The 14538-nt window shown below is 42.8% G+C and overlaps 2 protein-coding genes across 2 annotated transcripts; both read right to left on the bottom strand.

Annotated features, from left to right (window-relative positions):
- Positions 1-2392: 2392 nt before the first annotated feature.
- Positions 2393-11120, bottom strand: slc17a9b (solute carrier family 17 member 9b). The gene is made up of 13 exons (XM_076166371.1): positions 10957-11120; positions 10297-10494; positions 9419-9558; positions 7962-8061; positions 7716-7846; positions 7510-7606; positions 6615-6711; positions 6420-6507; positions 6298-6332; positions 5984-6099; positions 5228-5283; positions 5087-5116; positions 2393-4718 (listed from the first exon to the last, which is right to left on the bottom strand). Exons 1-13 carry the CDS (start codon positions 11088-11090, stop codon positions 4540-4542), a joined length of 1401 nt encoding a protein of 466 aa, XP_076022486.1. The 5' UTR covers positions 11091-11120; the 3' UTR covers positions 2393-4539.
- Positions 11121-11857: 737 nt separating this feature from the next.
- Positions 11858-14457, bottom strand: LOC143012986 (glucose-induced degradation protein 8-B homolog). Its single transcript, XM_076166372.1, has 5 exons — positions 14381-14457; positions 13905-14033; positions 13601-13797; positions 13108-13305; positions 11858-12883 (listed from the first exon to the last, which is right to left on the bottom strand). The coding sequence occupies exons 2-5, from the start codon at positions 14020-14022 to the stop codon at positions 12710-12712; spliced, it is 687 nt and encodes a 228-aa protein (XP_076022487.1). The 5' UTR covers positions 14023-14033; positions 14381-14457; the 3' UTR covers positions 11858-12709.
- Positions 14458-14538: the final 81 nt, after the last annotated feature.

The following is a 14538-nucleotide window of genomic DNA, read 5'->3' as shown; positions in this document are numbered from 1 at the left end:
AGCGTATTTCTTCTTTTGCCTTGAAAACAGAGCATATGATGCGTCGCTGCCAAAGGCACAGCACCATCTTGTCTTCTAAAATTATATTTCTAAACATTTGCTCACATATTAGTCTCTGTGTCTGACTAGGGACCTGTGAACTCCATAACCACTCATTTGGCAAAATAAGAAAACTGGCTGCAGGGGAGAGTTAGTCTGTAATTATGGAGTGCATTTGTGTGTCTTTGTTTTTCTGGCTTATATAACAATAAAATCTCAGTGGTTGAATCCAGCTTGAAGATGAATTTAAATAAACGTGTCTGTGAAGGCTCAGGGCGTCTTTACATTGGACCAGAACGCAGCACAAAGTGACAGATTTTACAAATAAATAATATAAAATCCATACACAATGTTCTTATTTCTGCTGAAAGTGAATGAAGACAGAAAACACAGTACATGCACGTGTACTAACAAATACATACACACACACAAACTGACACTGTCCTCATCTGGCCGGTGGGTTGTGCATGGTTTAATGTTATTATTGCGCAGGTGTGGGTCCTGTCCCACAGGGTTCCATTAAAACGATGCCCCTCTCAGTGTGCGGCTCCATTTGCTCTTTAGATTTAACACAGGCCATATGTCTAGCAGGAGGCGAACAGCTGATGGAGTTTAATTGACAGAAATCAACATATTTGTGTGTGTGTGTGCACGCGCATGTGTGTGTGTACATCAGGGAATCCCTTTGAGGGGTCAGTTATTTATCAGAAAAGCGCCTAGAAGAAAAGAACATGGATGAGGAACAAGGGCAAAGGGGAGATTTGAAAGACAGGAATACTGACAAGACAGACAGACAGAGAGACAGACAGAGAATCCCAACGCACGTGAACCCACTGATGTACTTCCTTATTCACATTGAAATTCTTGCCGCACCACTTCCTGTTTCATGTGCTTTCACAGAGACCGTCCTGTCCCCTACTGCAGTCCAATCACGCAGAATTGCCACTGTCCTGTCAGGAGGGAACACAAAGTCCATCCTCTCCCGCACCTGCAAACTCAGTCATCACTATTTAAAATAACCTCTTTTAACTGTTTTCCACTCACTTGACGGAATATTATTCTGATGCATTTGGGGAAAATACCTTAATAACCCAAAGTTAGGTTAACAGGCGCAATGTGATTAGCACATAAAACCTGTCAATGACCCTCAACTTGACAGCCCTCCAAGGAATGTCAGACTTATAAAGCCTCCTGATCTATTACTACAAAGTGATTAATCCTCCCCACACAAAGAGCGCTCTTTAACGCTGCCTCTGTGTTATTAGGTAGTCCTATACGGCAGCCTCTCGTTTGGCTTTGCACTAATTAGCATTCAGATCAGGGAGCAGAGAGACAGCCCCTCCACCGCCGAGGAAGGACATCGGATGAGATGGCGACACAGTGAAATGTCATTAACTTGATGTTAATTACTAATTAATGGGGCTATTTCATTTACATGTATCTCCGGCTCTCTGATGGGGCCTTTACTGGGTTACTCCACCAACCTCAACCAGCCGACAAGTTGGGGGAGGGTTCAAATCCTCTCTCCTCTGCACTCCCCTAACACTGTTTCATCTCTGCTAATTAAATAGTGGGCCACTCATCATGATTATGTCTGCTTTTACAACACCATTTTGTGTCAGTGAGAGCACTCCAATAAGTGCCTGACCACCTCTTTAACTCCCTGACTGCTTTTGTATACAGTATATCAAAAGCTGGAATCGCTCCTATCCCGCTACACCACTGACTTCTATCTGACTTGTTACTTTCGGGCACTTGTGACCCCTCCCTTTCTTTTCATCGCCACGCGGCAGCCACAAGCCACCAGTCTCCATGGCAACCTGAGCCGTTCGGTCCCATGAGATGGAGTGGGTTGGGTTGACTAGCGTCTGGCCATTCACACGTGGGCAGTGCCAGCTAGCCAACATGGCACACAGCATCCTGCCATATGGTGCCACCACATACGTCCTGCTGGCCTGAGCTCGGGATCTGGGCCTGTCGCGAGCCGCTAGTGTGAACAGGACAGACCTGCACCAGAACCTGTTCAAGTATTGATCCACTGCAAATTTTTGTTGCAGGTGTGTACGGTGACGGTCCTGTTCTGCGGTGGAGACTTTGTTGTCTGTCAGGAGGAGGAAAGAGTCTTGTTTCCATATGAGTGCAGGACATGTTTGCTGCGTTGGAAGTGATGTTAATGAAAAGTAGAGTGGTTATACAGCCACATACTAATCTCACATTCTACACCACAGTGAATGTTACTACAGTATTTGACACTTGAGGCTGACGTCTTCATCATTTAGACTATACTGCCCCCCTGTGGCACTGGAGAGGAAACCATTATAAACGCATTGAATGACCCACCACGTAAAAACAGTGTTGACAAAATATAATTTTATTCAAAGTTAATTAATATATGCTTTCAAATACAACATATATTTGAAGCAACATCAGAATACTGCATTTGTTTCCTGTAATGTGTCAAAAACTATTCAGAAGGCTTTCAGAGACCTACAGTGTAAGATATGTTCTACAGCAGGTACATGATACAATATGCAGCACGACAAATGAAGAAAGCAGGTGCAGGAGATCACACAGCTGCTAAGGCAGTTAAAATATCTAAAAAAATACAGATGCTGCCTGACAATTTTGTATAATTGTCTAAAGTGAACAGACTTCATTCTTTAGCTATACGCACATATAGAAACTCATTGATTGGTATCAACATCAGATCGGAGGTTTTTAAATTAAAAAAGTCTCCATAGTCAGTAACATACAAAGAACTAAATATCTTTTAATGTGCATATGTACTTTAAAAGTTTTGAGTAACACGTCTGATTAGCCAGAGGGCGACATCACAGTTTGCATAAGTTCTATGGCATCTTACAGATTTGTGTGGCCACTAGTCATTATATTGAAAGGAAAGCAAATGGGCTTTCAAAGAACTGGCTAATATTTAACCCCAGGTGATAGTTCAGTGCATATCAGTCTATGGGAAACATTAAAGAAAACAAGTGTGCATGTGCCTAGAAGCTAAATTGTAATAAATGTAACCATGAGTCTACATATAAGGCAAACAGCAACATAACATATGATCAATAAATCATTGTTCATGTCTCAATTTCCCCATCCTGCACTAAACAAATAGATGCTTAGATGACTGTGTACATATATCAAGTGGGTGTTGCTGGGAATGTAAAATGCTCGACAAATAAAGCAAATCTACCATGTCACCATTCATCCTGGACAATGTCGCTAGGTGCTTCTGTAGCTATAGTAACACTAATAACATAGCAACTAGAATGTGTTTACTGAAATCACCAAGGCATCATTGATTCCTATAACCTGTCCTGCCACATTCTGTGCGTCACTGCACAGCGGGAACGTGTGTATGTATGGGCTCCAATGACTCAGGGAGGTGAGTCTTTTTGACACACACTGACCGACTACTGACAGATCCTGTCTGTCAGTAATAATGAGTGAATTTCCTCCTTGTGATCTTTGACCACTTCTTTACCTCTAGACTTCATATTATATCTAATAATTTATTTTCTCTACAAAACTTTTCAAATTAACCAAAAACAAACAAACAATAAGCCATATAAATATATAGGTGCTCAAGATGATTGTGAGGTATTTGTACATGCACTTAGTTTCTAAAGAAAATAATAATTTACAACCTTTGGTCTTCTTATTTTCATCAAGACAACACACACGGTGAAAGCCCTCGGCAAAAAGTGATAAAGCTTCCCGGGACCGCACTTCCCTCCTCCAAATAGTAACGATGTGATAAGCAGCAGGTAACCATAGCGATGGAGCGGTTTTAGAATGTTAATTGTACAGGACATTACAGCGCCTGCCAGGTAATTAGTGTCAGTGTAATGAGGTGTCGCTCAGGCAGTTCTCTGGGTGACGGGCGAGTGGGGTGTGCTAATATAAAAACTTAAGCTATGACAGGCTGGTCTCTCACTGTCACTGCATCACCCACATGTGCCCAGAGCGGCTGGTCCATCCCCGAGGGGCAGGAACACACCCCCTCACTCTGTCACTGCTGTCAGGGAGCTTCTAAGACATCGATCACACACCAAAACCTCAGGAGCTGCTGGTATCAGCAACTACATCCAAGACTATGTAGTCCTGAGTAAAACATGTGTCAGTGTAACAAATGGCACCTAACAGAAAACTGTAGCCCAGCAACTGTTTCACCATCATGCCGAGTGCACGCATACACCTGGAGGTAGAGCAGACGCTTTTTCCTGTAACCTTTAAAAGTCCACATCCTGCTTAGACTAGACGGTGCAGTCCTGTTTACCAGGCTCAAGCTCCACTACATTATTCAGTAACATCATGCATGCTCTATTCTGTGCTTTTAAGTAACTGCTGTTGCCTCACTCAGACAGTTTCCCAGAGATTGTACCGTACGTGTGACAGTCCTCAACAATGTGGCTAATCTCCAAGCTGCCGATTGTCCAAAGTCACGTCTCCCTTGGGAGTGACATTCTGTTCCCTGTGAAGTCTGTTAACTTAGATATGGATGTTGTGATGTCGGGGCTTAACAGAGTCGATGTCGAGTCGGCGGGCCTCAGCAAAGGCCAGGAAGGTGCAGAGGCCCAGCAGGTTCACCGTGGTGATGAGGGCAAACACAGATCCCCACGAGCCTGTGGTCTCGATGAGATACCCCGAGAAATACACCATCAGGACCCCTGCACACAAACACACACGCACAAGTACAAACATTAAATGTGTGCGATTAAGACAATACGAACAAAAAGAGAATCCCTCCCATGTGATGGTTCAGTTCAGTTTGCCAAGATTAGGGTGTGCAAATACACCTGTCATCATCAACTGTCATCTTCTGCTCCCTGTATTATTCATATGACACAAGCTCCATTATGCTCCCTTGATGAAATATGCATAACACACAGGAGCCGACATGAGTGACAGGAGCACAAAGCCCAAAGTTCCACTTTAGAGAGCTGGATGAATTTCTTCATAATAACATATAATTTGACTATAATTAATAATTGCCTAACTGCTGGTGAAAGACACTGTATTTGATGGACACACTCACCTGAGAAAGCACCACAGGTATTCATAACACCTGAAAAAGAAATGCAGAATAAAAGTAGATGTTAAATGTTAACACTGGGGAAAGTCAAATATTTTGTACATAATATATTCAGGTAAAGTTTCAAAAGGGTTTGGAACGTACCAAATAAAGCTCCGGCACAGGACGGTGCTAGATCTTGAACATTCACAGACACCCCACTGTAAAATAAAACATAGGCTGTCACCGTTTGATCTGATAAAGTGCAGAAATAAACATATAAGAATAAAAACAATCAAACTGACAAATGTGAGATAAACTGACTACACAAACCCCAGAGTGTATAACAAAGACATACTGTATGATTCACTATCTCTATTCCCAGCATATAATCAACATTATCTTTCTGCTTTCATGCCATTAATGCACTTATCAAGCCAGGACAAAAAACGCAGCTATAAAACCTAATGTCAAGAGAAAATACCGAGATATCTTTAACAACATTTTAACTGGTTTCAAAGGGACCAAATGAGCAAAAAACAACCTCAAGGCCTTTGAGAACAATGGAGTGTGGGAATGACAGCAGAGGCCTTGACTGCAGCTATCCGGCAACAATCAGACTCATAACAAGTTTAAACATCAACGAAGCAGCTGGGAAGCAGGAGACACCGAGCTGTAAAAGCTCTGAGTAATATGGATGTGGTAACAGTGTTCTAAAATAAACAACCAGTGGACACGGTTAGGGAGGTGTGGTAGATGAAACATTGTGATATGAAAGAAGGCCTGTTTGTTTTGAGGACAGGATAAAAAGGGCCGCAGTGTCGTAGTCAGAGACATAATGTATGAGACGAGTGAAGACTTGACTACACAGAGAGTCAGTGCTGTTATGCGACTCGGCGAGGACCTGCAGGGTGCCAGTACCTGTGACTGAAGGTGCTGAGGCCCATGGTGGCAGACACAAATGCTACAGCCCAGGGGAAGGTGGAGGTGCCACACAGAAGAAGGGTAAACACACTGGACACACCCATGGAGAAAAACTAACAGGAGGGATGGATGCACACAGAAAACACACACACACACACACATCGAAATCTTACTGAATTTGTTTTGTGTTTACAGGAAAGGAGAACATTAAAACATTGTGTGGACTGAGGGGAAGAAAAGTCATAATGAGACGGAATGTGGAACATTTATAGAGATGAGCTGGAAAACCTGCACGGATGAGAAGAAAATACCTGCATCAACTTCCTCACTGAGGCTGTGTCAAAACCTGCGGGGACCAAAAGGAGAAATGAGGACAATGGGCTGAGAGGGCTGCGTTTATCTCTATCTGGAAGATCCAGAAGATTCCATTTACCTTGACTGATGAGACGGTCAGACAGGCAGCCGCTGAACAACGATGACGGAATGGCCACAAACCACGGAATGACATTAAAAACCCAACCCTGGAGCAAACAGTTTATCGACACGTGAACATGCGGGAACATCAAATCTGCTTCTTATAAATGTGTTTAACAATCTGATGTGATGAAAGGTGTGGTGGCGTGGTTACCTTGGCGTCGGGGAAAGTGTCTTTGAAGAACGTCGGCAGCCACGACAGAAGCGTGAAGAAGGTGCTCGCTGTGCAGAGGTGTGTGATGATCACAGCACTGGGCAGGCGATGAAGAAGGAGAGAGGAAACAAGTCCATTGTAAAAGACTGTTGCATGTTTTCAAAAGGTCATATCTAATGTCATAAGTCATAGGTGGTTGAAATGAGTGTGTGTGGGGTGTGTGAGTATTTTAATAACCCTATAACCATCAATGCATCATTAAATCTGTCACTGTGGAAATGTGATTTTGCCACATCAGAATATAAAATCACAGCGATGTCCAATGTCACTGAGAATGGGGCGTATCAGTTACATCATGGACTATAAATATCTGGACTAGAAGGACTAGAAGGACATGGGAACACACTACACAGCATCTGAGACATTAAGGAGGGTCTGATTACAAACACGTGCTGAATCACAGAGACGTCTTTTGCCTGGAGTCCAAAGGCTGTGGTTCATTCAACTAATCAAAAAATTAAACATTGAACTGCAACTCTTAAGCTAAAATCTAATTCAAATTCTAAAACACTGCCAAATTCAAAGTTGAAGTTTTCAAATTCAGACATTATCTCAAAGTTTAAATGTTTCTCAACAGATCGGATTTTCAGTTTGGATGTTTCTGCTCACAAACATAGTTGGGAAATGAGCATTGCATGTGGTTATAAACAAGGACTGAGGACACACACACACACACACACACACACACACACACACACACACACACACACACACACACACACACACACACACACACACACACACACACACACACACACACACACACACACACACACACACACACACACACACACACACACACACACACACACACACACACACACTGTTATCTCACCAGACTGCAGGCTGTTTGAAGAGCCTGAGCCAATGTCTTTTAGACAGCTTGGACTGAGGCCCACCACTTCCCAGGGACTCAAGGGTGATGATGGGACCTGGGGAACCACAGGTGGATACACAACACAGTTATTTACAATGACGCAAACTACACAAATAAGCAGCTAACAGATAACAGCCAGGCCACCAAACCAGATCCTCCCTTGCCTTCTCCTTTCAGCAGATATTTCCACATGCAGTACGCCCACAGGACAGAGAGGAGACCTGCCACATAGAACACACTCTCCCAGCCGTACAGGTCTAACATGAGAGAGCCCGCCCCTCCGATCAACAATGTGCTGTGAGGCAATACAAATGACAACAAGTAAGCAATCAGGCCTTTGAGCTGCATTGGAGACTTGTGACAATAGTAAAACAATGTTCATCTTCTAGAGAACCTTCCCCTCAACTCACCCCAAGTAGGAGCCACTTCCCACAGTGCTCATGAGGAAGCCACGCTCACTTTCCACCACCTTTTGAGAGCACAGACTTGCCAGAGATGGATAGTGAACACCTACAATCAAGACAGACATCATAACTAGTCATTTATTCGACTGGAATTTTGAGACACGGATTATAGGACATAAACAGATTGCTTTTGGAAACAATGACTGGACGTCGTGTTATCAGGACCAAAGAGGGAGAGAGAAGTTAGAAAGCCAGCGTCTTTCATGGTATGAGGGGCTGTTAGTGCCCACGGTAAGGGTAACTCGCACATCTGTGAGCACCATTATTAATGCCATTAAGACCTGTCTACCATAGGACACGTGTGGCCCATTATGAAGTGCAAAGTACAACAGCAGCACTTTCAAAACTACAACAATCAGTGTCCTTACTTCCCAAACAATTGCTGGTAAAGGTGATGCGAATCAGTGTCTTGCTGGCATGAACGTGTATAGCTTGGGGGAGGAGTTTCCAGGAAGTTTTCCAGCTTTTTAACATGTCACAACAACTGAGGAGGAGGATTTTGTAATCAAATCAGGCAGTTACTGGGAACCAGTGAAAAGAACGTGAGGCCCATGGGAGAAAGGGAGGGTGTAGGCTTGGTTTTAACTGTAGAAGGGTGTTTTTCTAGGGACGACCAACATGCAGTTCTGCACCAACTCGTGCATTTATTGTTTGTGTTTGATTATATAAGTTGCCTAAGATAATATCTGTTTTTTAAATATATTTCTTCCCCTTTTTCTTTTTGCCCCTTTTCTCCCACCACAACCTATGGTGCGTTCCCAAGCTGCCTGCACTGTTGTAGGACGTCATCTTGCAAAAACTTGTACTTATTCACCTATTTGAGTACTGAGATCATCTAACTAACAACACTGATGTCATCTAAAACTCTGTGTCCACACTACTGTGCTATTTCTACATAACCTTTGACGGCTGTGGCTTTCTGATGCCGCCCTGTCTGTCACCCTTAATTTACATGAACATTACACAGCCTGTTTCCCTTCAGGGTTTCAGTCCTCCTCTGTCTCTCTCTCTGTCTCTCTCCCCTCCCGTGTATAGTCCAAGTCACTGTCCCCTTGTCTCCTGATACAGTTTTGTCCACATGTGTGTCGCATTCCATAGGTCCCAGTCAACATTTCTTTTGAATAAAAATATATTTCAAAACTTTGGTCTGTTAAACTGAACCCCACACAACAATTTCACATAGAAAACACACAAACCTGGCAACTGAGCATACAATTTGACCTGTTGACTTCAAAGTCCAAGATTGTTTGAGAATCTAAACTATGCACTGCGACAACAGACCTCTGAACGGGTGGAAGACGTTGGACTGTGGGGAAAATGTGTAACACAACAAAGAGTCTCATTCATAAATCTCATGTCCATGAGACGAATGTTGTCCTCTCTTTCAAATCTGTCTATCTCACCTTGCAACAAGCCCATGAGGAAGCGGGCCAGCGTCATGGAGAAGATGGGCTGGGAGCAGAAGTGAGCCAGGATCGGGGTGAAGGCTGTCATGGACCCCCAGGCTGCTGCGGCTAGCAGGAGGACTTTCTCGCCTCCCACCCTGTGCACACAGAACAGGAAGCTCATAACAGCTCAGTAGAAGTTGGGCAAAGTATTTTCTCAATTCATATTCTTAAGTTAAATAATTTCAATATTTTTTTTCACTAACTCAGCACTGGATTACAATAATTCTAATTTTGATGCATCAATTCGCATCGTGATAACTGAGTAATTACATATTACAAATACACCTTTGCTATTTGTTTTTATTGAAGCAAACATTGTAAAAGACTGCGCATACAATTGTAGGATATTTTGGAGATAATTTTTTATACAGAAAGAGGGAGGAGAGGAGAGAACGATAGGTTGTATTATTATTATTATTGTTGTTGCTAAACTTTATACGTAGACCCTGAGGTAGAATACAAGTAGATTGAAATTGCAATGATCTCATAGGGTAAATACAGTTTTTACAGGATGACATATCCCTGTATATATGACACAATCTGAACTCATAAGTAAAACCATCTAGCTATCATTATTTTCTAAAGGTTATCGTTATGTCACATTAGACTGAGCAAACAAAACTTGACTCGTATGTCAATGCGAGCAATGTGCTTATGCAAATGCACCTCTTGGCACGCCAGAGCAAATATAATGTAAAACTAAAAGAACACAGACTCGCTTAGAGCTGAATAAACAATGTACTCAGTGTTACATTGCTCATTCATTCCCCATATGTTAGATAAAATCTGCCTGTGTAGACAAAACTGAACTGTTGGTAAAAACAGCTGCCTACCGGTCACTGACGTAGCCTCCGAACACCTGGGTGAAGCAGTAACCCCAGAAGAAGCTGCCCAGGACCATGCCAGACTCCCTCTTGGTCCAGTTGAACTGCTTTGCCATGCTGACTGCACAGATGGGCATCGCCACCCGGGCACAGTAGAGGAGACATGTCCCGAGCAGGAGCACCACCGTCCACACCCTCGCTTCTGACCTGCACAGAGGAGAATAGAATAGAATACAATACAATACAATACAATAGACATAAACATCACTTTATCTACAGAAGAAGCTGGAAAGAGGGGGGAAGGTGTGTGTGTGTGCAAGGGGCCACATCTTAGGGACAGTCTGGGTCAGTTTGTATCAAGCTTTTTTGTCCCCTTGTCCTCATTAGAGTCACAGGTTACGTGACGTGGCAGGACATGTCAGCTTTAGGGAAAGGATGCAACTTATAGCGACTGTGTGTACAGTAAAGGAAATCAATTCAACAGCATGACGTGTACTTATACTACTGTTTATACAAATAAATACTGTAAACACGCTGTGAAGTACTGCAAAATTCGCTCAAGTGTGGCTTGGTAGCTTAAGTTAAAAGCTGTTATAGGTATTTTATTGGCATTATAAGCAGCTAACGTTAACTCGAAATCCAATCAGTTCATCCAGATGTAAACGTTACCTCGACCAGTTGGCGCTCTGCTCCGGCCACTTCTTGTGACATACAGCCGCTCCGATCTTGTCAGGCTGGTGGTTTTCCTTGTGACAGACCAAATCTGGACTAGAGTTCTTGCCATATTTTTGAATAATTGCCATTCAACGCGAGGTTATGGTAAGCTATTGCCGAGCGCGTTTGGTGTTACTTTCTTCCTCTTTCCGGGCTCGATCGCTCAGCGAAGTATACGCCGATAAATAAACAAACCTACGCCGAGTGTGAATTCCGCGATCATGTCTCGATAACCCGGGAATGTGGAGGAAAGAGGCGATGGTGGTCCGGGGAGCGAGTGAGAGAGGAGGAATCAGTGTTTTCCTGATGCCATAAGGAGGAGTAATCCACGTGTCAGTTTTCCTCCCCAGGCGTGCAGTTCCACTTATCACCAGTAGGGTAAATCAGGAAGTGATCGGGCTTTGGTTTGGTATCGACGAAGCTACTGTATGTTCTCTGCGACTCCATGTTTACATTTTCACCCAAAACGCCACAGACACTTCCGTTCCCTGACTCCGCTCCTCTCCCTCATCAGAACGGTACAAAATTGAGAATTCTGTCCTTCGGGATGATGATGAGGATGGTGATGGTTATGATGATAATATGCTGCTGTGGCTGGAGCTGAGTGCAGTCGGTCCTCCTGCCCGGCGAACATCAATGACTCAATAGACGTCACACAAGGCTGTTTGTTCGTGTTATAAAGATTTTAGCGTTAATGTCATGGGGCATGACATAAATTCACTGTTATTATGTTGATGTTTGATAAATACATTCATATCGCTAGTTTGTGAGTTTTTCAATCATTCTGAACGTTGTATTTATCACTTTATCACAGCTAAATACGTTATTAAAATAAGACACGCCTACATTGTCTCAGTTTTTAAACCCACTTTTATTGTAAAATAATACCAGCAAACAAAGCACATCAAATGTTGCAAAAGAGCTACTTCCATACCCAAAATAATCAATCTGTACAACTGCCTCCATGTCTGTCTACGTAAATTTATCCATTCGCATCTTTTTATATTATTTCATAACATGGAACTGTAGGAAATGGTTACATTTAGGCTCATAAAATTAAGATATAGGTGGAAGTTATTAGCGTCCCAAGTACCTGTCCCAGTGTCCCGGTGTCCCATTGTAAATGTATTTGTATTCATGTCTTTGTCCATGTCATTTTGCATCTATACAGTCAAAGTTACAGGACATATCTGTTATTTTGGCTTGTGTCATAGTTACCAGCTGAAATGTCTCTTCATAAAGAAAAGTATGTATTTGAGGCAGCGCACACTGAACCACTCGTCTCCACTAAGCAACAAACTCAGCCTCTTCTTAGTAATCTCGCACAGGAAGTGACAGCCTAATTTAGGCTTTATTCACACCCTCCTATGCAAACGTTCCCTGCCATCTGACAGAAAAGATAAACAAGTGTAACTCAAATATGCTAAAGGGAAAAATAACACTATTTCACATAAACAAACAGGAAAATGATAACATCACCAGGTAAAAAGAATGATTTGAATGTTGATTCTTTAGTGTGTGATGTCATTCTTAAATGTCATCAATCCAGTTTGATCATTCTACTGTATGTTATCAAAGTATCAAAAATCAACCCTTACAAAAAAAGAAAAGGTTGTACTGTATGAGTAAGTTTGTCGGGGGTATAAATACATAAAGGAATTGTGTCCGTATTGTTGTAATGCTCAGGTCATGTTTTCACTCTGGGTCCTTATTTGGGCTCTTCGATGGTTCCCTTGCTGAGGTCTGTCATTTTAGGATACTTCACTTTCTTTTGGTCGAGTTCATTCTGAGCCCACAGCAGGAGCTTCAACAGCTTGGCCAGTTTGGGTGTCGACTCTCTGTTCTCATAATCTAGCACAGACTGATTCACTTCACTCCATACCTGAAAAACAAATAAATAGCCTTGTAAAGTGCTTTGTATGCCTCACCCAAAGTGGATCATTGACAGTTTCTCTTACTAATTAATGTTACACCTTTAGAATGTTTTCCCGGATCGCCAACTTTAAATCAGTCTCAACAACAGTGTAAACCACTCACCTCTTAGGGAAAATCTGTATAATACGTGAGAGAAAAAGGAGCTAGTAAATCTCAACACTATGACCTCACCTTTTGTCTCTGCATCATATTGAGTAGATCTCCAAAGGGTGACTCCTCTGGGTTGTCGAATGCCAGCAGGGCCAGCGTCCTCTCCATTTCAGTCAGACACTCTCGACTCTCCTCCCCTTGCTCTGCTAACTGAGACTGGGCAAACTCCAGGGCTGCTTCAGTCTCCCTCAGACGAATCAGCTCGATCAGATGCTGCTGCTGCAGATGCAAAAACAAGTGTTTACAATTGACCAGGCGTGTATGTCTATCATTATTAATTGAGTCCTTCAGTTTAACAAATGCCCATCAATGGGGAAAATTGAGTATTCATTCTAACATAGTCCAAAATGCAAAGCGATTCAATTTACAAAGACATCAAACAGCAAAATCCAACAGATTAGAACAACCTCGATTATTGAAATCACTGTCAAAAAACTTCCATAAGCCACTGATAAATCAAGTGACACTGTAAAAAAAGAAGGAAACATGTTGAAAACAAAGCTTTGAATTGTACCTGTAGATGAAAGTAGAGGTAACGATTGGTATCCAACAGTTCTGGGTGCAGGCTGTTGATCAACCCAATAGCATCCTGAATCTGTCCCTTCAGGATCACCTCTCTGATCTTTATCCTTTCATCTAGAGAATCCAGGTCCACACACGGCTCTATGCCAGACTCCATCCTGAACTTCTCCGCAGCCTCCTTGAAGCCCTCTGTTAAAGCACAACTACGGTGAATGCCTGAGGAAACTACACACGTCTGCACATTTACGGACAACAACAACACAACAACAACAAACAATAGCCAATGTGTTCTGTACCTGTCACTAGGTAGTTCATGATGAGCCTGTTCATATCAGCCCTCTGGATGTGGACGTTGTTCAGTTTGTCCATCCATTCTTCTCGTGTTACGTCCTCCGGTTTCTCGGCATAACTCATTATGATGTACCCTGAAGAGGTATCGGCAGAATATTAATGGCAGGAGCGGATAAAATAATCAAAACCGAGACATTACCTACTTTCACCATGGTTAAAAAATAAAATATAACGGTTTCGTAATCTCATTATTTACAACGCGTGACGACGGAAATCCCAGGACAGTCGGGGCCTCCGATGAAAACACAACATTGACGCCGGATTTTTGTCAACACGCAACAGAGCAAAGCGATTCTCTACCCATTGAAGCGGTTACATAGAATACAGACATTGACCCGGAGCGTTATTCTATTTCATTGGTTCTTATCGATATGTCTTGTATGTGTTTTCGTGGTTATTATGGTATTTTTAGTCACAATACCTGAAAATTATGAGCTACTCTCCAGCAGTAGCTAACTGGCTAGCGGAAAAAGATCCTTCTTCTGTTACCGGTTTCCGGCACACTAGGGTAAGAGGGCGTGCTGCTGCTCCCCAGAGGCAGGTACGAGTATTGCGTTAGATTATGAAGAGGGAAAGGGC

Source organism: Genypterus blacodes, unplaced genomic scaffold (assembly GCF_046128005.1).
Source record: "Genypterus blacodes isolate CSIRO-AG114 ecotype Tasmania unplaced genomic scaffold, CSIRO-AGI_Gbla_v1 ptg000156l_1, whole genome shotgun sequence".
NCBI classification, from domain to species: Eukaryota; Metazoa; Chordata; class Actinopteri; order Ophidiiformes; family Ophidiidae; genus Genypterus; species Genypterus blacodes.
Note: the sequence above shows the minus strand (reverse complement) of the source record. Positions and strands in the feature narration are given on the sequence as shown.